Source organism: Pongo abelii, chromosome 5 (assembly GCF_028885655.2).
Source record: "Pongo abelii isolate AG06213 chromosome 5, NHGRI_mPonAbe1-v2.0_pri, whole genome shotgun sequence".
Classification (NCBI taxonomy): domain Eukaryota; kingdom Metazoa; phylum Chordata; class Mammalia; order Primates; family Hominidae; genus Pongo; species Pongo abelii.
Window position 1 is genome coordinate 159,468,818 of NC_071990.2, and position 23,833 is coordinate 159,492,650.

Here is a 23,833-nt window from a genome sequence, read left to right on the forward strand (position 1 = left end):
AGCATGGCCAGTATGGTGAAACCCTGTCCCTAGTAAAAATACAAAAATTAGTTGGGCGTGGTGGCGGGTGCCTGTAGTCCCAGCTACTCAAGAGGCTGAGGTGTGAGCTTTGAGCCCAGGTGGTTGAGGCTGAAGCGAGCCATGATCATGCCCCTGCACTCTAGCCTGGGCAACAGAGGAGACCCTGTCTCAAAATAAAGAAAGAAAGAAAGAAAGAAGAAAAATAAATAAAAATTAAATGATATAAACTTACAAATTGAATAGATTATACTAAAAACAAAAGTAATAAACACTTAAAGCTCATCACTTCCTAGTGATGTACACTTTACTATTACCTATGCCATCAAAGTTTTTTTGGGTTTTTTTGTTTTTGTTTTTTTTGTTTGTTTGTTTGTTGTTGTTGTTTTTTAGATGGAGTCTTGCTGTGTTTCCTGGCTGGAGTACAGTGGTGTGAACTTGGCTCACTGCAACTTCCACCTCCCAGGTTCAAGCAATTCCCCTGCCTCATCCTCCCAAGTAGCTGGGACTACACAGGTGTGCACCACCACGCTGGCTAATTTTTTGTATTTTTTTTTTTTTTTAGTAGAGATGGGGTTTCACCGTGTTGGCCAGAATGGTCTCGATCTCCTGACCTCGTGATCTGCCTGCCTTGGCCTCCCAAAATGCTAGGATTACAGGTGTGAGCCACCACACCCGGGCCATCAAGTTTATTTACATCTGCGTGTCTGAGTGGAGGAAGTATTATATAACCCTGTTCTGCTGCACATCTCTTTCCACCTCCACATTCAGTGACATCCTACTGACAGCTGGAAATTGGCCATGGGGGCAGTATTTACACGACAGAAATTGGCAAATGTACATTTCAGGGCTCTTCTTCCAGAGAGCCTGTTGTGCACATTTACCAGCACACCATTAAAACCAGGCCAGAGAAATTAAATCCACATTTCTCCCCCAGAGAGTGTCCAAAGGTTCAAATCACAAAGTAGGGAACTCAAGTCTGAGCTAGAGTGGCCTCTATCTCAATCAGTCTGGTGAGGCTGGTATAGCAGAGCTGGGGTGACAGCCAGGCGTTTAGACAAGGACAGTTCTTAGCCTCAGGAGATGCCAGTGTCACAGCTTCAGATAGCTCTCTGTCCAGGTGTAGGTGCAGGACCAGCCAGTGAGGGTACAGAAGATGTAGGGACTGGGAGGAAGTAGTTTCCGGTTGCCTGGCCTGACATTCAGGGCTGGATTTGAGGCCCAGAAGAAATCTAGGATCAGGGCAGATGCCAGCTGGTGGCCTGATCACCTACACTGGCCTGGGTGGGGGACAGGGAGTTGCACAGACTGATTGCCTTCCTACTCCCTCATGGAGAAGGGTCTTCAACACCTTTGCAGGTCCTTCCCATTGCCCCAGGCCTGGCTGATGCAAGCAGATAGGGAGCGGGAGGGCAGGCTGGGGAAGGCAGTGTCTGGCAACCCAGTGGGAGGAAATGAGATTTATTTTACAACAACAACAAGAAGACTAATAAAAATAATTTTGAAAAAATCTGATGGATAACATAAATCACCCTCGTATGAATCACTAGTTACACTTGGTGGTGTACCAAGGGGAAGGAGAGAGCTGTGGGAGTCAGGGTGCATTGTCTGCAGAGAATTTAAAAATAGGAAGAAAAACACTGCAGTGGTCTGCTTTCTATTATCGCCATGTGTGGCGATTGTAAACAATGGCAGACCCACCCCCACACCACTGGTTACACCCCAGACATGCATTTTTGCCTGTGTTCTAGGTAATCAGTTGATCGTATTAGAACAGCTGACACATTCTTCTTTAGTTCCTTTTCGTGGCGTTAGTTTCATAGAATCGCTTATTTTGGGGGAATTGGAGGCATGTCTTGTTTTTCCATTCAGACAACAACATGTATCAAGCGGTCTATGATGTGCTGTCTGTCAGTTGCACTTGGAGTTCAAGAGCATTCTTAAAGACGTAATTTGTGCTTTGGAAAAATTGGTAGAGAGCCCTGTTTTGTGTGTGCGGTCAAATAAGTCAGAGGTTGATTATGAGTCACCACTTTCCTGCTATTCTAGCATTGTACCCTGCACAGCAAAAAGGGGTTGTAAGCATTAAAAGGGGGCTTTTGAAAAAGCACAGGATATGGAAAGGCGGCCTAGAAGCAAGTTCTGGTGCGCGTGAACCGTGTGACCTTAGAAGGCACATCCCACTGAGCTGTTCTGACCTCGGTTTCTCCATTGGTAGAATGGGGCTAACAGTACCTGACCAGTTGTTCCCAGGTTACCGCCAAGGGCCAGTGGAAGCAGGTGCAGGAAGAGATGACGCACACGTGAGCTCTTAGGACAGCTTCAGTTCCTCAGGATCGAAGAAGGGGGAAGGAGAGCCCAGGGCCAGCACATCTGGGGAGGTTCAATATAGATTTAGGTCTGGAATTTCCATTTTCACTGCAGATACAGTGTGCTGAGAAAAGTTCGAGGGCATCAGAATGAAAATTGGGACTTGAGAAACTGGGTAAATGTCACAGCAGGAAGGGAGCCAGGCTGGAGCTCTCTGGAGTGGGGCGCACCGCAGGGAGCACAGCCAGAAGATGGGAGAGGTCACAGGTGGGGCTGTGCCTCTCACAAGCTCGGGGTGCCCCGTGGGGCTGGGAGGGGCAGAGTAGGTCTAGAAGCCACTCTGCAGACAGTGCCTCCACCATCACCTGCCAATTGGTAGATTTGATTGTAGCCAGAAGCCTCTTCTTTTTTCATTGGGTTCATTGCAGTTTTCAAGCGTGCAGTTTCTTCTATGAAGGAAGGTGGTAGAAAGCCTATGAATCCCACCAAAGCTTCCAAAGCAGATGGCCCTGTGGCCTCTTTCTGGCTCATTGCTGTAGGGGAGGAAAAATAATTTTGTCTTCGGCTTTCATAAATTCTTAGTTGGAATGTACCCCTGTAACAAAAGACAGGTTAACAGGAGAAAAACAAACAGAAGTTTCGTATCATGTGTATTTAATATGCACATGGAACAAACAGAAGTTTCGTATCATGTGTATTTAATATGTACATGGAAGATACCCATGGAGGGAGTAACTTCCAAAGAGATGCCTTTGAATTCCAGCTTAGACAGTATCTTCAACAAAGAACAGCTAATATTTAGAGAAGTGACAAGGAAAAGGAAAAGGACTCTGAAGAGTGTCCCGGAGCCCGCTGTGGCTATGGAGGATGCGGTGGGGGTGGGGGGAAGTATTTTTTAAAATATTTAAAAAATAAAAGCAGAAAAGGATTTCGAGTCTCTAGGGGGCAGCAACTTGGGGAGAAGCAAATAACTGGCAGAGGAAGGCTGCTCGGTGAGGCTTGCCCATGTGGGTTCCTCCAGGGCCATCTCCAGGCCGACAGGGTTTGAAGTTGTCTTCCGTGGTTAACCTTTGTTCTCCCTGGTGGAAGGGGGACAGGACACCTTTTGTCTTTGTGCCCCGCTTTAGGCAAACAGAGGGAGGGCAGAGAGCTCTCCTGCATCTGCTTCTGAATTGCCTTCAGCTCAACAGTCCTTATGCATATTTGGAGGTTGCATAGTCTCATCTTCCAAGCTACGCAGATTACACATCTCAATGTAAAACACGAGCTTTTTCTTCATTACCTAGAAAGTGAGGGAAGTCATGCCCAGAGGGTGCTGATGTAGGCCTGGAGATGAGTGTATTGGTGGCCACCGTCCCAGGCGGGCTCCACCTCTGCCCTCTGTGATGTGGAGTAGGGGCTGGGGCTCCTTGGGTACAAGGCAGGGAGAAGGGGAGGGCGGAGGGGTTGAGGAAGCTGCTCCAGGCTTCCAGGCCAGACCATCCCAGAATGAAAGGAGTTTTCCCCATGGATCTCCAGGCCTTCTCCATGGAATTTAGACAGCTGAAGGCAGACACAGTTCCCTGCGGGGAAGTACCTGCTCCCTCTTCTAACAAGTGCAAAGCAAGCAGGACAAGGCTCCGAAGGGAACAGCTGGAGCAGGCCCAACCCCAGGTGGCCCTGGGGTTCCCTGGTTGACCCGGAAGCAAATCAGGCAGGGAGCCAGGACTGTGGTGACTCACATTAGCTATGTGGATAGAGACCGGGGAGCATCCCTCCCAGGTGGAACCCCTCCTCCTCCGTGAGTCACCCGGCTCCATACACCTGCCTGATTCCCGCAGCCCAACCCACCTGTACCAACTAGCAGCTTACGTTTCTCATGTGCTTGCCTGTCTGTCCTATTGACAATTCCTCAAAACACCAAGGGGAGGTAGTGTGAAATGTTATCCTGGAAAACTTTGTGAGTTAGAAAACGTGGCCAAGTGCTCCCAGTTGATGACTGGCAAATCTAGAATCAGCTTCATGACGTTTCCAGTGTGTTACACAAACCATCCAGCCTTGCTGCTTCTCCAAATACTGTATCTATGAAGTATGCCGGATTCTCTGCAGAGAGGATTTCTACGGCAGTGGAAGAGAGCAAAGCAGGTGTCAAGGTTCGTTAATCTCATCTTGGTCCCTTTCTGAAAACTGACACACTATATCCAGGTTGCTTTTTAAAGCTCTGTGTACGTATCATACAAATGTATACTTGCTTTGTGTATGCATGTTTAGGACTATTTCTGATCCAGATGCTGTACTAAATTAAGCTAGTTTTAATGATGTTATTCTGGAGCTAAAATAGTCTTCCGCGGTATTTCCCGTGGCTGTGCTCTGTCTAGTATATTTCCAAGTCATTACCCGGCTCATGGTCATTGGTGTTCACATTGAAGTGGCCACAGATAGAGAATAACACAAGCTTCACATTGAATTCAGTCCATTAAGGCCTTTTCCTTGGTAAAACTGAGGGGGAAATATAAATTGAAGCAGCAGTAACCAGCAAATAGACCTTCTCCTAATCTACCCGAAGCTGGCTCTCTGCCCTCAACCATGTTCAAAAGCCTTTGCTATAAATGTACAGAGGAAGTAAACTTTAACCACACTGGGGCTTTAAAAAATGACTCTGGTTTCTGTATGTGACTTTCGTAAATTAGTTTAATTACGTCACACTTCCACCTCAGGTGTATGATAACAAGGTCCGAATTGCCCAGTAGAAGGCAGAAAGAAAAATAATCCGGATGTTTTTGTCATATGGAACCTTCCTACACAGTCTGTTTTTCCCCTGGAGCTGACGATGAATCACTTCTCAACACTGGCGGGGCCATCACGTGGCCGGCATGGAGCTTGCCTGGAGGAGCGAGGTTGAGGCAAGCTCTGTGCAGGAATGTGGCTGCAGTGATGTGGCCTGACACTTCCTTAGGGAATCCAAATGTGACTAAGGCTCTTTCTCAGTACTGTATGGAATGAATAACCACATGTCAGAAGATGTACAGCTCCTGCCTTGCGACACTGAGCTGGAAAATTTGCTGGTAGCACGTAATATCTCTTGCAAAGTATAATTACAGATACCTGTGCTCTGAGGGTTTGCACGGAAATAATTCAATCTAAAATAGTAACAAAGGCTGAGTATAAACCTGTGATGTATTATTTTGGTGCAAAAGTAACCGCGGTTTTTACCATTACTTTTAATGGCAAAGATTGCAATTACTTTTGTGCCAACCTAATAGATTATCTAAAAAGGAACAGGAAGAAAGCCAAGAGTTAACAAGCCTATTAGGGTTAGAAAGAGACTCCTCTTGATTTGACAATGGGCGTTACCTTCAGGGACACCGAGCCCTTCCACTCGGATCTGATCTCCTCCACAAAGAATTAGATGGGAGATATTTATGGGCAAGTATTTGGGCATGGATATTCCGCTCCCACCACATTGCAGAGGTGCATGGAGGCACACAGGTACAACTGTGGGGGCTTCGGGTGTTCATTTTGAAATGTATTTGTTTTTTGTTTGTTTTTTGAGACGGAGTCTCGCTCTGTCACCCAGGCTGGAGTGCAGTGGCGTAATCTCGGCTCACTGCAAGCTCCACCTCCCGGGTTCACGCCATTCTTCTGCCTCAGCCTCCCGAGTAGCTGGGACTACAGGCGCCAGCCACCATGCCCGGCTAATTTTTTGTATTTTTAGTAGAGATGGGGTTTCACCGTGTTAGCCAGGATGGTCTCGATCTCCTGACCTCGTGATCCACCCGCCTCGGCCTCCCAAAGTGCTGGGATTACAGGCATGAGCCACCACGCCCCGCCTGAAATGTATTTGTTTTGTTTTATCATTTGAGTGTAGTTTAGTAATTTTCCAGAGAGAGACGACCTGGCATAGATTCAGCAGTGTCACCCTCAAGAGCCAAAATGTTCACATCTGCTAATGTTCCATCCTGACCCTCCTGCTGTAATATTTATTCACAGGGGAGCTTTGGAAACAAGTAGGGTATGAGTCAGGAAAGCCTATCCGTGCAGACTCCTTTGCGCCAAAAATCTTCTTAAGGTCTTGGGTCCATGAGCATTGTTGTCTGGGAGCATGTTTCCCCACTAAATTATCCTTTAAAAAAAATCTTTTAAAAACAGCTCATTGTCATCAAGACAATATTTACAGCACACACATGTTTTCCAGAAGATTTTAAAAAATAGTTGGTGAACTGTCTTGTCACTAACTTAGTCCCTGCTTAACTTTTTCTGGGTGTGAGTATGATGCTTCATTTTAACTTGTTTTGAATTCAGACACCTGGACACAACAATGGACACCTACTGAGTCCTCCGTCCACTCACAATGATTCCCAGCTCTCTGGTAACTCTGGTCCCCCATTCCAAAGGGATGAACTTGTCACAGGTCACCTGCCTCCTGTCTATAATAGTGTGGACCAGGATGGCGACCTTGCTTAGCCACTCACTGGCGCTTCACCTGGAATATAAAATGGAACAAAGAAATCTTTCCTATTGCTGGACTCACGATGTGTAACTTGGTGCTCCCCAGACCACATTCCGTGCTCTCCACCTTGCACTGAGGCGCATGGAAGTTGGCCTACAGCAACGAGAGACAGAGCCCTGAAAGCTTCTCAGACTTCAGTCCTGCCCTTCCACAAGCTCTGCGGAAGCCCGGTCCTGCTTATACTGGACACTTATCAGGTATTACATTTTCCTTGTTTGCTTAACTCTGGATGATTGTACCCCATAGAACCAAAAGATTCCTAACTAGTATCTTGGAATCCCATCCTTCTATGGGGCTCGGGAAGCCAGCTGATTGGACAAGCCTTGTGGCTTTTCCCAGGCACTGACTCTGAGTTCTGTATGAGGGGCTTCTGGACATTTGGGTGTGAAATCTGGCCCATTGATTCTAAGGATGTGTAATCACTGAAACTTGTACCCCCAAGAAATCTTTGTTTCCTCAACTGTAAAATGAGAGAAACTCATTTGAAAATGTGAATATGATAAAGTGCAAAACGCTTGGACATTAGGGTTAGCCTTGGGATAAAGCCACGTTCAGGGTCTCAGTTTCCTCGTTCGGTTGTTTTGAAAATTAGAAATATGTATAGGTAAATGCACCCAGTATGTGACAAGTACTAAATGAAAGGTACTTTTATTGTTACTATTACTAATTACTCCTTCAGCTGTTGCTAGTGCTGCTTCTCCTCCTCGTCCTAATGAATGTGAAAGTTCTTTGTCATCTATAAATATCAGTTCCCCAATAAAGACATACTCAGAAGACCTGCCTTCAATATGAAGCTGCCTCTGACTGTCTCATCTTTCGTACTCAGCTGGAGGTATTTCGCTTGCTGGCACTTTAACTCCCCTGCTCTGAGCGGTTGAGCTAGCACAAGGGCCATACAGCAGTAGAAATAGACTTTCTTTTCTCTGTCTTTGAATAAGAAGAGATAAAGCAAAGCCATGATGGGAATGCTGTCAATGCTGGTGACAGTGAGGCCTGGATGCCTGTCCTCAGGCCACTTCACTGCTCCGAGTTTTCTCATCTGTAGAACCAGGATGATGGTGGCACCTACCTCATGGGGTCATTAGAAAGTCTGGGGGTGGTATGTGGAAAGTGGGGCCCGACACGAATTATTTTCATGGCGACCCTCCAGCAGCAATGAAGTCTGTCCCCGCATTAGCGCGAACCTTCCATGTGTTTTTCCTCAATCAGCAATTTTCCTACTAGGTCATCATTTGGGAAAAGAGATAAATCAAACCTCCTTCCCTGAACATGTATTACTTTATTTGGGTTTTTTAGGAACTGAAATTTGCATTCAATGCAAGTTAAACGGAACAATTTTGACTGTTCAAATGTACCACAATCTCAGTTCATACGAGGATCCTGTTTTCTCTTTAATCACAAATCATTTTAAAACAAAAGTTAAAGGAGTTTCATTCTACAAAATTGTTTAAAAAGTGACATGTTGAAGATGAAAGTATGGCTTGGGTTCCCAATGTCAGGCCGCAATTGATTCCCAGAACTGCCCTGGTAAATGGTAATACTGTGAGGCCCTCGGGGTGCAATGGGGAGGTGCAGGGCATGTGACCTCAGAGTGGGGGCTCCTGGCGGGGACGGCTGGGCCATGTCTGCTGCCTCACAGGCCATCAGGGAGTAGCGGGATCTACTCTTCCTGGTTTGTGCAGGACCATCCCAGTTTTAAAACAAGAGTCTCAGGCCCAGATACTTCTCAGTCCCAGGTGAACTGGGACAGTTGGCCACCCCAGTCTGACCTGTCTCATGTTCCTCTGACCCTTCAGTCTCACTATCCACACTAACCCCTGCCTAACCTACTCCATAGACTTATTAAATTTTGTTTTTCCTTCCTTTACCTACATGGCAGAAGACAAATATAACAGAAGGAAAAAAAGTGACTGGGGAGAGATAATTAAGTGGGGTTGGAAATGATTGTTTCTTACAGCCATGGCCTTGGAGTTGAAGGCCAGGCCCTCACTCTCCTCCCAGCTCAGGACCTCAGCAGCAGTCAACACCACCCTGGGGCTCCGCAGCACCCTGGGTTTAGCGTGATGGCTATTTTGTCTTCTTACTTTTACATAAATGTTTCTAAAAGCAGATGAACTAGCACCATTGACAGCATACTTCACTTCCTCTTCATACTCCTTCTTCTGTGGGGTGTAGAGCAGGTCAGGAAACAAGTTTCCCCTTTCCAGCCAGAGGAAATACATTTGCAATTAAAATGAACCCTAACAGCAAATTGCTCTTGCCTGGTACTTTTTTTAACGTAAAATTTCCTGGGGACGGGTTGTTTCTCATGACTATCAAAGTACCATACGCATATTGTCGCAAACCAGAAAAACAGAGAAGAAAATTTTGAAATGCACATATCACCTCAGAAGTCACTTTTTAAAAACACAATTGGCCAGGTGCGGTGGCTCAAGCCTGTAATCCCAGCACTTTGGGAGGCTGAAGCGGGCGGATCACCTGAGGTCAAGAGTTTGAGACCAGCCTGGCCAACATGGGGAAACCACGTCTCTACCAAAAATACAAAAACTAGCCTGGTGTGGTGGCAGAAGCCTGTAATCCCAGCTGCTTGGGAGACTGGAGCAGGAGAATCACTTAAACCCGGGAGGTGGAGGTTGCAGTGAGCTGAGATTGTGCCAGTGCACTCCAGCCTGGGCGACAGAGCAAGACTCCGTTTCTAAATAAATAAATAAATAATAAATAAATACACACTTAATAGCAACACAAGCAGTGGACACTTTGGTGAGCAGTACTTGTTCAGATGAGCCACGCTGTCTTTCAGCAGAGCCCCAGCTCCAAGGATGCTCCTCGGGCCTCCCATGCAGCAATAGCAGCAGCAACAGCAGGTACTGCATTTCCCTCATTGCTAAGTGACAGCAGTTCTCTCTGTGTATGACACTGAATTCACCGGAGAGCCTGGCATTGATCCGACCAACAATCAACAAATTTTTGCAGAGTTCTACTCTGATGCAGGCGCAGGCACCCCTATCTTCGTGGACAGGAAGTACACTGAGCTGTACCAGCAGGAAGAGCACGCTGGGGCATGGGCAGCCAGGGGACTTCTCCTGGTCTGTGGAGGAAGGGAAAGCTCCTGGAGGACAGGGGACGTTGTGCTGAAGCCAAGACCTGAAGGCTGAGTAAGCGTCAGCCAGGGGAAGACAGAGAGGAAGGGCGATTCAGGCAGAGGGGGTCGCCTGTAAGGAGGCTCAGGGGCAGGAGCATCCCTCCCGAGGGCAGCGTGGGAGAAAGCCACGGTAGACACACCAAGGCCAGAGAAGGCCTGGCTGGAGCTGAGGATGCCAGGGAAGGAAGGAAGGGACAGAAAGGGCCAGGTCTGGAGGCCCGTGTGGAGGATTTTTGGTGGAGGCCTGTGTGGAGAGGCAGTGGAAGGGGAAGCATTGGGTGTGTTGCGGGGAGGGATCTAGGCCACAGACCCAGCAGCGCTTGGAGATCGGTGACAAATGCAGGTGAAAATGAGGGCCCAGATAACAGGTTGAAGAAGGAGAGCACCGGGGGTCTGAAAGCAGAACAGCAGCCCCCAGGGCGTGGCTGGCTTCACGGGCAGGTGAGCTGAGCCAGTGCATGGTTGGGCTCAGTGCTTGAGTAAATGTTGTCACCATCTTGAAATGCTTAGTAATATTTGAACAAGAGGCCGTGCAGTCTCATTTTGCACCAGGTCTGCAAATTATATAGCTGATCCTGCCCAGGGCTGAACGTTTTCCACAGATCTATGCAGAATTTTGCACAGCTAATGGTACGTGGACTCCATCCAAGGCCTCCAGATTGTTTGTGGATCCCATCAGGCAGGACAGGAGTGTAAGGGAGGCTCACAGCGCCCAGCTCAGGGCCGATGGTGTCTGTGAGTATGTCAGGGATGGTGTGTGGATAAAGTCCATCAGAGCAGTGCACGCATGGAAGACTCCATGGAGACAGGAGACTGAGGGCATTTCAATAACATGAGCTTTGGGTTGGCTGCCTGAGTAAAACAGGAATTTTCCTCACCCAAGTTTCATTTACTTTAATAAGTCAAACTAAAGAAATTCCATAAGTTCAAGCCAACACCAAATGGGTAAGCTATTTGCCAGAAAATACTTTTTAAAAATGATTTATTGGCCGGGTGCGGTGGCTCATGCCTGTAATCCCAGCACTTTGGGAGGCCAAGGCGGGCAGATCACGAGGTCAGGAGATTGAGACCACCCTGGCTAACACGGTGAAACCCCATCTCTACTAAAAAAAAAAAAAAAAAAAAAAAATACAAAAAATTTGCCAGGCATGGTGGCGGGTGCCTATAGTCCCAGCTACTTGGGAGGCTGAGGCAGGAGAATGGCATGAACCCGGGAGGCAGAGCTTGCAGTGAGCCGAGATCACGCCACTGCACTCCAACCTGGGTGACAGAGCGAGACTCCTTCTCACAAAAAAAAAAAAAAAAAAAGATTTATTACTTCATTTGGCTAAGAATTTCATAGGATGCCTGAGTCTCATGCTAAACAAAATTTGCACTGAAAATAAAATTATTGTTGTAAAGGTTTAAAAGAAAATTTGTGAATATACCTATGCTTATATTTATTTCAAGGAGAAAAAAAGAAGGCTTTACCAAAACTTAAGATGTAACACAATAAGCTCATTATTCAGGCAACTGTCTATAAATTCACCAGGATTGCTATGCAAAATATGATAGGCCTGTAGGCTCTGAACCAAATAGTTATTAGTTCACTATGAAATGAGAAAATAAATGACTAAGAATAACTGAGGTATGGATCATCATCGTGAATTTCTTTAGGTGTTTTATGTTCATTTACAGCAGACAGTGTCTATAAAATACTAAAAATTGTAAGAACAGGAAACTTGGCAAGCTCTTCCAAATATTTACAAGGCTAAATCTTCTGAACCCTAGTAATACAGTTAATAGGAAGAGCTTTGAAGCCATAGAGTTTTAGGTTCAAACATCAGCTCCCTCTTCAGCAAGTTGCTTAACCCATGGGAACCTCAGTTTCCCCATACACAAATGGATGTAATATCTACTTCACATTTATAATATATACGTCATAATTATTCAATAACTTGTATTTTTAAAAATAGTATAGCTGCTAACAGGCAGTTAAATGTTCAGAGATGGTAGAAACTGGTTTTGATTCTCAGAAGAGAAGAGGAATTGAGGTGGAAAGGATGGGGGAGAATGAGTCAATGAGACAGTGTCGCCCAAGATGCACGCAGGAGGAGCTGCCAGGGACATATCCAGAGTGGGATGGCTGGTAGGCAATTTTTTTTTTTTTTTTTTTTTTTAGACGGAGTCTCACTCTGTCACCCAGGCTGGAGTACAGTGGCATCATCTCGGCTCACTGCAAACTCTGCCTCCCAGGCTCAAGCCATTCTCCTGCCTCACCCACTGGAGTAGTAGCTGGGATTACAGGCGCCCACCACCACGCCCAGCTAATTTTTGTATTTTTAGTAGAGAGGGGTTTCACCATGTTGGCCAGGCTGGTCTCAAACTCCTGACCTCAAGTGATCCGCCTGCTTTGGCCTCCCAAAGTTCTGGGATTACCAGCATGAGGCACTGCGCCCGGCCCGGCAGGCAAATTTTAAGAACAAGGATGCTGGCTGAAGGATGGGTTGGAGGGACTCAAAAGGGCAAAGAGGAAGAGTGGGGGTGCTGTCATGGTCATCTAGCTTGATTAGGGCTGGAACTAAGACAGTGGAGTGGAGGACAGAGAAAACAGGACAGCTATTCTAAAAATAAGATAAACAGCCTAGATGTGGAGTGTGAAGGAGAGGACAGGGAAGGGCCAAGGATTTCTGGGGTGAAGGAGGCCAGTGGGACTCCCAGCAGGTAGGACTGTGTCCCCCAAAAGATATGTTCAAGTCCTAATGCCCAGTACCTGTGACCTTATTTGAAAATAGGGCCGGCCTTTGCAGATATCATCGAATTAAGATGAAGTCTTGCTGGAATAGGCCCTAAGTGGGCCCTAGGTCCAGTGATTGGCATCCTTAGAAGAAAAGAAAATGGGGGCCCAAACACAGGGGTAAAGGCCACGTGAAAAGGGAGGCAGAGACTGGGGTGATGCATCCGCAGGCTAAGGACCAGCACAGCCTGCTGGCAGCGCCTGAAACAGACGAGGTAAGGACGGATGCTTCCCCAGAGCCTTCGGGGAGAGCATGGCCTTAACACCGCCTTGGTTTTGGACTTCCAGCCTTCAGAACTGGGGGAGAATACATTTCTGTTGTTTTAAAGCCACCTACTTTGTGGTAGTTTGTTATGGCAGCCCAGGAAACTAGTCCAGGGACCTTCACTGAGATAGGAAAATACAGAAGTGTGAGGGTAAGAAAGTGTGAGGTTAAGAAAGAAAACTACGTTAAGGCACATTGAACCCAAGTAAGGAGACCTCAGTATGGGAAATCTTTAGGTGGAAACACGTGGAGGCCACTAGAGCCTGGAGCTTAGGAGATAATCTGGTCTGAAAATGGAGATCATGGAGGAATAAGGGGTGAGCTGCAGCTGGACACAGATAAGGCCACCCAGGGACAATGGTGGGGAGAGACGAGAAGGCGGACGACGGGAGCTTTTTCCAAAGGTTCTTGGTGTTACAAACTTGACATCCACATCTGAGGGAAAGTGATGATGTCGTCACTAAGGCAATTCCAGCTGAGATACTGGTGAGCATATTTATCCTCTAAACACATTCAGCCTCCATTGTTTCACATTTCTCTCCTAAGAGAAAACACCTACAATCCTTTCTCATGTCATGCTTCCCTTAATAGTATTTTTTTTTTAATTAAGTAAAAGTCAAGAGGAGAACAACACAAATTGATCAGGAAAGAATATTCATTCACCTCAAATACTGACTGGGTCCCTCCTCGACTGCAGCCAGGGTGCTAGGCCCCAGCTACACTGTGGACACAGTGGACGGGTCCCAGCCTACTGCACAGAGGCAGCCGAGGTGCAGAGGTCGCATGTCCAGAGGCACGTGGAAGAATTCTGCAGTGGGGGTGGAGGTAGGTAGCAGGTGAGCCAGGCAACCTCGGCAGGAGCCAGAACAAGTAGGGCCTTGTGCACGAGTAAGAGGTTCAGCGTAAGTTTTCCTGAGGGCGATGAGAAGCCATGGAATGGTTTAAAGGGCAGCAGCAATATAAGGAGATATTTGCATGTCAGAAGACTTAACATGTGAAAAGCAAAACTGAAAGGGGCAAAATGCATTGCAAGGATGTCAGTTAGGGAGCTTTGGCTGCCGTCCAGGGAAGAGATGATCAATCCCCGAGATCAGGGACGAGGCAACTGGGATGGGACAGTCTGGGCAGCGTTTAGATTTCCAGTACATGCACTTGATGGCGGAATAAGGTGCTGAGTTAGATTGGAGGAGGGAGGACATTAAAAGGTGAAGGATGTCAGAGTCTGGGGAGCCAAGGTGTTGTTTTTGAGCAGGAGCAGAGAGCAGGCTCCAGGGGAGGCGATGAGGTCACCTGTGCACGTGTTAAAGGTGAGGTGCTCATGGCACGATTAATTGGAGAAGCTGCTAAGTGAAAAATTTGATATTCCTGGACACCCTCTCTGGAGTTTGGAGAACTGGCAGTCTGCACAGACCCTGAGATCCCCTGAAGAAAGCATCTGGACTGAACAGACGAGAGCCAACTTGAGATGAAGGTGCACAAGGGTAGAGAAGCCTGCCCAGGGGACCGCCAAGGGATAGTGTCAGAAAGAAAGAGGCAGACGCAGCCCAGAGGGAGAGGACCCAAGGGAAAGGCCAGCCAGGTTGCACTGGGCTTGGCAGCAAGGAAGGGATTGGGAAAGAGCCTTTCCAGGGGAGTGGAGGAGGTGGAGGAGTGGAGGAGGTGGGGGAGTGGAGGAGGTGGGGGAGTGGAGGAGGTGGGGGAGTGGAGGAGGTGGGGAGGTGGAGGAGGTGGGGGAGTGGAGGAGGTGGGGGAGTGGAGGAGCTGGGGGAGTGGAGGAGGTGGAGGAGGTGGGGGGGTGGAGGAGGTGGGGGGGGTGGAGGAGGTGGGGAGGTGGAGGAGGTGGGGGGGTGGAGGAGGTAGCGGGGGTGGAGGAGGTGGGGGGGTGGAGGAGGTGGGGGGGTGGAGGAGGTGGGGGAGGTGGGGGAGTGGAGGAGGTGGGGGAGGTGGGGGAGGTGGAGGAGGTGGGGGAGGTGGGGGGGTGGAGGAGGTGGGGGGTGGGGGAGGTGGGGTGGTGGGGGAGGTGGGGGGGTGGGGGAGGTGGGGGAGTGGAGGAGGTGGGGGAGGTGGGGGAGTGGAGGAGGTGGGGGAGTGGAGGAGGTGGAGGAGTGGAGGAGGTGGGGGAGTGGAGGAGGGATGTGGGACGGAAGGTGAGAGTTGGGCTAGAAGTGAGAGGCTACTGCTGGAGGGGATGCCCAGGAGAGAAAGCATCTTTGTAAGTGGAACAGGTGTGAGCATGAGTGGGTTCCACGCTGGTGGGAGGAAGCCGTAGAGAGAAGGAGGTTGAAGATGAGGGGGGCTTCCAAGGCGAAGTGGAGGTTGAGGGGCAGAGCACAGATGGGGCGATCTGCCTCAGATAGGAGGAGGAAGGCCCTGCCGTCATCAACCCACGTGTCTGCCTTACAAATGGCCCCGTCTGCAACAGAGAGGTCTCTGCACACCTGCCGCAGTCTCCTTCCTCTGGCATACTTGGGGAAAGCTGGGAGGAGTGCCGGATCACATTTCCTCTTGCGTTGGTCCATGCTGCAACCCCTCACCTCTGAAGCCTTCACATCTGCTGTGCTCTCTGCTGTCTTCGCTCCTCATCTCCCTTGAGACCCAGGACAGACCTCATCTTCTGAAATGTGCTCCTCCCTCCCCGATGGCCTGGGGAGAGGGAGGGAGGGATCACACCTCTTCCCACTGTCTGTCCAAAGCAGGTGTGAGGCCTGTCTTTTAATTCCCCCTAGTCCCGTGAATCCAAGGCCACTGGTCACAGTGCAGTGATGAGGCGCAGCACCTCTGTCTCGCGCTATCCCAGTCTCAGGGAAGTCCTCAGTGGCTCTTTCCTATGGCTGTGAAAAAACAATGGGGAAGACAGTTCAGTTTCCCAGGGCCAGCTGTGTTGCTGATCAACACAAACGCCATGCAAAGACTTTAGCAGGGGCCAGGTGCAGTGGCTCACGCCTGTAATCCCAGTACTTTGGGAAGCCGAGATGGGTGGATCACTTGAGGTCAAGAGTTTGAGACCAGCCTGGCCAACATATAATGAAACCCAATCTCCACTAAAAATACAAAATTAGCTGGGCGTGGTGGCACACGCCTATAGTCCCAGCCACTTGGGAAGCTGAAGCAGGAGAATTGCTTGAACCCGGGAGGTGGAGGTTACAATGAGCCGAGATCAACCACCACACTCCAGCCTGGGTGAAAGAGTAAGACTCTGTCTCTCAAAAAAAAAAAAAAAAAAAAAAACTTTAGCAGCAGGCTGGCTCTTGCTGGGAGCCTTGAAAGTTTTTAAAAATCAGGACCCAATCCAGTTTTCTATCGGAGAAAGAAACCAGATCTTTCTTCTCCAGGCCAGTCGTATGCCCGGAGGCTTGGCCTATTTTCCCTTGGTACCTCTACTGCGATGGCCAGCACCCCTCATGTCCTACCATTGGCTGACTTTACAGTGCCCCGGCAGTCACCTCCATTTTTTCCCCAGTTGCCTTTTACACTTGAAAAGTCAAGACGTTTTCTGAAAGTAAGGAGCACTCTCTCTAAGAGAAATTCCGCACTCCTTCTTAGAACAATTGCTTCAAACAGTAGCCACCTTGTTTTCACAAATTTGCCATCAGCATAATTATAAAAGGGCAAGGTGGGGAGAGATGGGGAAGACTTGTCCTCCCATGCTTTCTATTTTCTCTACTGAGTAGGAGACAAGATCACTTGCTGAAAAGGAGGAGAAAGGTGGAGAGTCATGTTTGAGGAGTGTGGAGACAGTTCTAAGTAGCTGCTACCGGGAATGGAAGAGAGGATGGAATGAGGGAGGTTGGGGACTATGGTTTGGCAGTGACATTGTCTGCCCCAGATGAACTCAGCACCCAGGTGTACAGACAGAGAAGGTAAATTTAGCCAGAGTTAAGATCCTTCTAAGTGGATGAACAGAAGGAAAATGGAAACTGGAATTCAAGTTTTGGCAAGAGGGAAGTTGAAAAACCAGCCCATGGAATGTAGCTGGATTTGTGAATTGGGACACTTGATTTTGAATAATAGAAGCCAACCCATACTAGTGCAAATTAAAAGGGAATTTAACTGCTAATAATTGGGAAGCACAGGGGTAACAGGAGCTAAGGGCTCAGATGACATCATTGGGCCTCTCAATTCTCATTCCACCATCCAGCCTGGTGTTCCTCCATGGGCAGAATGAGAGGAGGCCGAGGTCACAAGAACTCCCACTTGTATCACCCCAGGACAACAGCCACAGAGAAATGACACATTCTCTCTCCCATTATGGAAAAAAAATCCTGGAGGAAGATTCTGATCGGCCTGGCCTGGCTCACGTGATTACTCCAGGCTAGGAAGGTGGACACTCAGGTGTGCAGCCCACAGGTCCTTAAGTTTTCACTGGGGAAGAAACTCTCCCATCACATCTTGAAGAAAGAGAATGTTGCTACTAGAAGCAGGCACCAGAAAGAAACAACATCCACCACCTCAAGAGAAGCAAATGAGGACAGAAGGAGGCTGAGAGACAGAAAGAAAGTAGAAAGCAAAGAGCCTGGTGATGGTTCCTGGTGGGGTGGGGTGGCCCCAGGTCCCACGGGCCTCTTAGGATGTGGCTTGGCTCCCGTGGGTTTGGTTGCTGTGGGAGGTCTCTGGTCTCTGGTGGATGAAGGATGGTGGAGTTGCTGCAAAAGCAAAGACATTGAGATCCAGTGAAGCCAGATTAGAATCTCAGGTATGATATTTACAGGCTATGTGCCTGAGACAAATCCTTCACTTCTCTGAGGCAACCATTCTTTATCTACAGAAGGGAAATTAAAACAATTACATTATGGGATGATCAAGGGCATTAACCGAAATCAGATATTAAAATTCCTATAAAGTGTCTCAGTGCAAGCACCCAACAAATATTAGTGTCCCTCCCCATTGAAAATTCAAGTTGCCAAGCCCGTGAATTTCCTTCAAGTTCTGTTACATAATGACCTTTAAAGGAGGCAAAAGCAGCCGGCCACAGTGGCTCACACCTGTAATCCCAGCACTTTGGGAGGCCAAGGCGGGTGGATCACGAGGTCAGGAGATCAAGACCACGGTGAAACCCCATCTCTACTAAAAAATACAAAAAAATTAGCCGGACGTGGTGGTGGGTGCCTGTAGTCCCAGCTACTCCGGAGGCTGAGGCAGGAGAATGGCAATGATGTGAACCCGGGAGGCGGAGCTTTCAGTGAGCTGAGATAGCGCCACTGCACTCCAGCCTGGGAGATAGAGCGAGACTCGGTCTAAAAAAAAAAAAAAAGAGGCAAAAGCAGTCAGTAAATTCTCAACAAGTATCGAAGTGAATGATGAATGAATGAACGCATGTAAAATGAGGCCTCTTTTAAACAGACATCCCATCATTAACAGAAGACATATTGCTCTTTTAACTGTGTTTTCTGTTGTTTTGGTGATGCCCGTCTTTAACACTGGAATAACTATACAGTGGCGCCCTTGTCTGATGAAATCATCAATTTCTGAAGGGTCAAGTTGCAGTACTTATCATCATGCTTTCTCCCCCCATTTTAGGAATTGCTTTACTGCTAAAATGGGGAATGGCAAACTATCCAGCGAATTTCTCCTGCCGGTGCTGTTGCCAGCAGGTTGAGCCTAAAGGACTTTAGAGGCACTGCTGCTGCACCTGCAGTGGGATTAGCTGTCAGGGCAGCCTCCGGGATGGTAGGAACTGCAAAGTGGTGCTCCGTGTGCAGCTGCTCTCAGCAGTCAGGTTTATTCACAGGCTTCCCCAACATTCAGAGCTATGCTGAGCACTGACCACAGGTAAAGAGGCCAGTCCTCACCATTGTCAATGAGCCTATTATCCAATTGGGAGTTAGGTCAGATATTTTTCTGTATTAGTTTCCTATTACTGCCATAACAAATAACAGCAAACCAGAGGCTTAAAACAATAGAAATTTATTGTTTCCCAGTTCTAGAGCCTAGGAACTCAAAACCGCAAAACCAAGGTGTCAGCATGACCATGTTCTCTCAGGGGGTGCTATGGGAGGGTCCCTTCTTGCCTCATCCCAGCTTCGGGTGGTTGCCAGCAATCCTTAGTCTTCCTGGTCTTCAAGCTGCATTACTTCAATCTCTGCCTCCATCATCACTGTGAATCTATTTGTGCCCAAATTGCCTCCTTTCAGTATAAGGACACCAGTTCCTGGGTTAGGACCTACCCCAATTCAGTATGACTTCATCTTAATTTGATTACATCTGCAAATACCCTATTTCCAAATATCTTTTGGGAAGACAAAATTCAACCCACAGCACTTCCTAATGAATATTTCTTACATTCATGAAAAAACTAAGAGAACAAGAACTAGATGCCACAGAAGTGAAATTCATGTTAAATCCAGGGAAGAGAGAACTACCTTGAGTGAGGTGAAGGAGCAGTAAATCTTGACGAATGGTTAGGAGTTAGATAGAAATGAGGATAAGGACGTGTTATCATCATAAGAACCATTTCTTGATCATCTACTCTGCATTAGACACTGTGCTGGATGCTTTGAATACATAATCCCTAATCCCCCATTGTCTGCAATCTATTAGAAAATGGATTCTGAAGATGTAACATGACTTTTTCAAAGTCACACAGTTGGATGGTGGTAAGGAGAGAATTTTTACCCAGGTCCAACTGATGTAAAAGCAATCTGGCTTAAAAACCAGTCCACTGCACTGCACAGGCTCCTAGGTGGAAACAGGGAGTGAAAATGTGATGTGAGTGCTATGAGTATGTTGAGTATGAATATGAGTATGTTGTAGAGGATCGACATCACCTGTCTGGCCTGAATGACAGCCTCCTGCCGGGAGGGCAGCCGATGAGCTGAACAGGTAGGTCAGAACCACGTGGTGAAGGCTTCCCTGTCACAATCCCTGTCTAGGAGTTACTAGAATAAGGGAGCCCTGGAAGTGAATTACCAGGAGAGTCCTGTTTCCAGCTGCCAGTCATGGGACAGGGGGTGGAAAATATATGTGAGAAAAAAAATGTATATGTGTATTACTCAGATTGCACATTGGAGACAATTGCTGTAATTCCTCAAGCTTTCAACAAGGACAATGGAAAGAGCAAGCAGATGTGTTCAGGTCCCATTTCTGGTACTGCATGGCCTTAGGCAAATCCCTTAGTCTTTCTGTGACTCAGTTTCCTCTTCTCCCGAAGGAAGATAATGATGCCTTCCTGAGCCTTCTCATGGTATCATTGGGCGAGCCACCAGGATGATGTGTTCGGAAGTATTACTACGGACCTAAGAGCCTTGGCAAGACGCTGTTGGTGGCCGTCTTGAAGCGTGGACCTTCCCTGCAATTGCTTTAGAATTAATGAAAAAGACAAAAAGTTAATGTAAATGTCATTTTAAAAGACAAATAATGTAATTAGATTTGGGTGTTCTGGTTTTTTCCTGGGTGGTGGGGAAGGGTCTACGCAGACAACTGTATGTGTTCGAGTCGCAGGGCGTGGGTTGGAGTCTCACCTCCACCACTTGGTAGAAGTGTTAAGGTCTCTGTCAGTCTCTTGTGCTCTGAGTTTAATCTTTCCTACTGGCAAAATGGGTACAGTCAGTACGCAGAGACTTCCCGTGAAGATTAAATTCAATCCAATATGTAAAGTACCTGATGTAACAGATATTTGATTAATATCCACTGTTGTTATTATTACAGAATGGAATGAGTTTGCTTGTCTTATCATCTTCTCTTTCCAGGCACTGACAAGAAAAGTCTCCATTGCTCGGAGGAGAAACAAAGGGTGAGTAAGCTATTCTCTCCTTTGGGGAAAAAAAAAGTCTGTCTTCAATAGTTTCCTTTGTGCAAATATTTGTTCTAGTCTATTTCGTTTACTAACAATGGGGCTGTTCGGAATGTGTAGTTTTCATGAGTTTCAGACAATCTTCTTTATTCCCCTTCTCTGAGTTTTATTTGGGCTATGACATTCCAAGGGCCGGCTCTGAGGCCAGCCAGCCTGCAGACCTCTGGTGACAGGACCCCAAGGTCCCGCCTGGCTCTCCTGCCTGGCTCTCTCCTCCACCCTCTCCTGGTTCGCTGGGCTGCCTGGTGAGTAAGCCTCCTGTTCCGTCCCTGCTTACTTCATTGCAAAATGAGGGTGGTAAAAACATTTACTAACCTCAACAGGATGTTGTGGCAATTAGTGGATAAATAATTATAGAGCACACTCACATGTAATGCTCCTGATAAAGCTACATTTATTTTTAGGAGCTCACAAAAGGAAGATTTTCCTTCTGAGCGTCCAGGGGTGATTCTTGGCGTGGCCTGTGATTTGGCCTCTGGTTGGGTGTGCCTCCATCCTCCTAGGGACAGAATTCTGAACATCCCAACTACAGGCCCATTTCCCTAGAATGTAGCCTTCCAGGACCAGAATGCTCTCCTTTTCAGCAGCACTGAATGGATATCATAGAGTCGTCAGTTAAATTTTCCAGGACTCTCTGTTAAATTTGAATTTAAGATAAACAATAAATAATATTTTAGTAGAAGGATGTCTTGCTTCTCTTACTACTATTGCATGAATCATAATTATTCAAACAATTATTCATCATTTATCTGAAATTCAAATTTAACTGGACCTTCTTTTCTCTTTCTTTATTTCTTTCTTTCTCTCTCTCTCTTTCCTTCCTTCTTTCTTCTTTCTTTCAATTTTTTGCAAAATCTGGCAAACCTAGGGGTCCACAATGTTGTGTAGCAACCTCTCAGGACGATGATATTTAGAAGAAGCATAATGTGTACCTTCAAGAAAGCACAAACTTGTTCTTGGTGTTAATGTATGACATGCAATTCTGCACCCAAATTATGTAATGCTCCTCATTAAGGCAGAAGTCTTCAAATGGGACTGCTCACCTAGTCCTGCCTTCTACAGTTGTGACCCTAATAGTCAGGTAGTGCCCATCCCATGTGCCTATATGTAACAATATAGAGAATGTGTCTTTAACTCTAGGACTTTGTGAAGATGAGAAAATGTTTGAGAAGGATTGAACCTCACACTCAGTAGCAGAATATTTGGTTGAACTTATACCATTCATGTTTTTCAAGGTCAAAAAAAAAAATAGTCAACAGCAGCAATTTCACATGTTCAACCTATCCCTGCAAGCTCCCATTCAAGAAACCATTGCAGACACAGAGCAGGCTCTGCCGTCTGGCTCCTGCACCTCCTCCGTCACCCAGCTGGATCTGCTTCTGGGTGACGTGACCACCTGCTCTGTTAGGACATTTGCTCTGTTGGGGCATGTACTCTGGTAGAGTGCTTGCTTCCAGCATTATGCCCTTAAGATGAGGTCTCTGTCTATGCTTATGTATTTTCCCAAGGTAGTGAGTGTTTACAAATTGACTTCAATGGAAGGAAGGCCTTGGTTCTTACAAAATTCTCTGGAAAAGGATGATTGTGGAGATTAAGTTCTGGTAATAACTAAGTAGCTTAGTAAGACTAAAGCCTGAAATAATAATGGCAATTTTTTGAAAAATATTTTAAAAACCTAGAGAGTGAGCAGAAGCAGGTAGAAACTGGAGTGGAGTTTACTCTTGGAAGATGAGATTTGGGAGTTTACAGCTTCTTTTATTTTTTTATTTTTCTTGAGAGAACTTCCCTTACCACCGTCCCCTTTATAGGCAGAAAACATCAGCCTTACTGGCTTGAGGTAGATGTGATATATACAACAACAGTATCACAAAGTGTGTATGTGTGTGTGTGTGTGTGTGCATATGTGCAGTGTAGGGCATCAGAGTATGCCACCCCAAAATATGCCACTTTGGCATAAAGATATTTTGAGCTAAAGGCGAATGAGAATCAACAGATGCAGAAAGAAGCCTCCTTGGAGCTTCCATTATCTGACTACAAACAGAATATTCTGAAAAATAGGACTGCAATAAATCCCCCCTCCCAGGGGAGTTTTGTGGCCATGAGGACAGAGTCAGCACCAAGATGGGTCCGCATGTAGACTGTACTAAAAAACCCTAGCTACTGTTAGTTTCCCCCATATATCTACCTTCTCACAGTTTGCCACCCAGAAAAGCGGAAACTTCTTTTCCTTGTCTTGTCATTTCTCTAAAATTGTATTGTTCTTTGTTAAGGTGAGAAATATGGCCAAGTTCTAACCACTCCTTTGAGTTACTCATGACTGAGTTCTCCTGTGTGTATGCACACTGACCTGTTGATAAACTGTTTTTCTCTTGTTAATTTCTCTTGTTAATGTCTCTGTCAATTTAATTTCCAGAGCCCCAGATAGGGAACCTAGGAGGGGAGGGAGAGGATAGGATATCCTCCCAACAGAAGCATATGGAACTCTACTGCTATAAGGTTCTTATAAAGCATATCAAGCTGTACAATATTACCCTAAGTGGATTGTGATAAAGTTGTGTATTGTAATCACTACAGTAACTACTAAAAAATGCAAAGAGGCAAAAATACTAAATGTTGTTATTTTTATAAATGTTAAGAAGATTTTATGTAAAAGAAGGTAGGGGCTGGGCACAGTGGCTTACGCCTGTAATCCTAGCACTTTGGGAGGCCAAGGCGGGTGGATCAGGAGGTCAGGAGTTCAAGACCAGCCTGGCCAAGATGGTGAAACCCCGTCTCTACTAAAAAGACAAAAATTAACCGGGCATGGTGGCATGTGCCTGTAATCCCAGCTATTCAGGAGGCTGAGGCAGAGAACTGCCTAAACCCCGGAGGCGGATGTTGCAGTGAGCCGAGATTGTGCCACTGCACTCCAGCCTGGCGACAGAGAAAGACTCTATCTCAAACAAACAACAACAAAAAAAAGAAGGTAGGGAAGGGAAAATAGGGGAAATAAAAATAGATGAGAAAATAAGAAATAAATATGAAGCCAGTAGACTTAAACCATA

At 46.9% G+C, this 23,833-nt stretch overlaps 1 protein-coding gene across 1 annotated transcript in view; it reads left to right on the top strand.

Moving 5' to 3' along the window:
* LOC134761575 (uncharacterized) overlaps positions 1-23,388 on the top strand; it is a 75,308-nt gene extending 51,920 nt beyond the window's left edge. Inside the window, exons 3-6 of the mRNA XM_063725073.1 lie at positions 6,863-7,014; positions 20,686-20,729; positions 20,894-21,034; positions 22,025-23,388. Of these exons, the coding sequence (XP_063581143.1) occupies positions 6,863-7,014; positions 20,686-20,729; positions 20,894-21,034; positions 22,025-22,181 (494 nt within the window). The 3' untranslated portion in view covers positions 22,182-23,388. The remainder of the gene's footprint in view (positions 1-6,862; positions 7,015-20,685; positions 20,730-20,893; positions 21,035-22,024) is intronic.
* Positions 23,389-23,833: the final 445 nt, after the last annotated feature.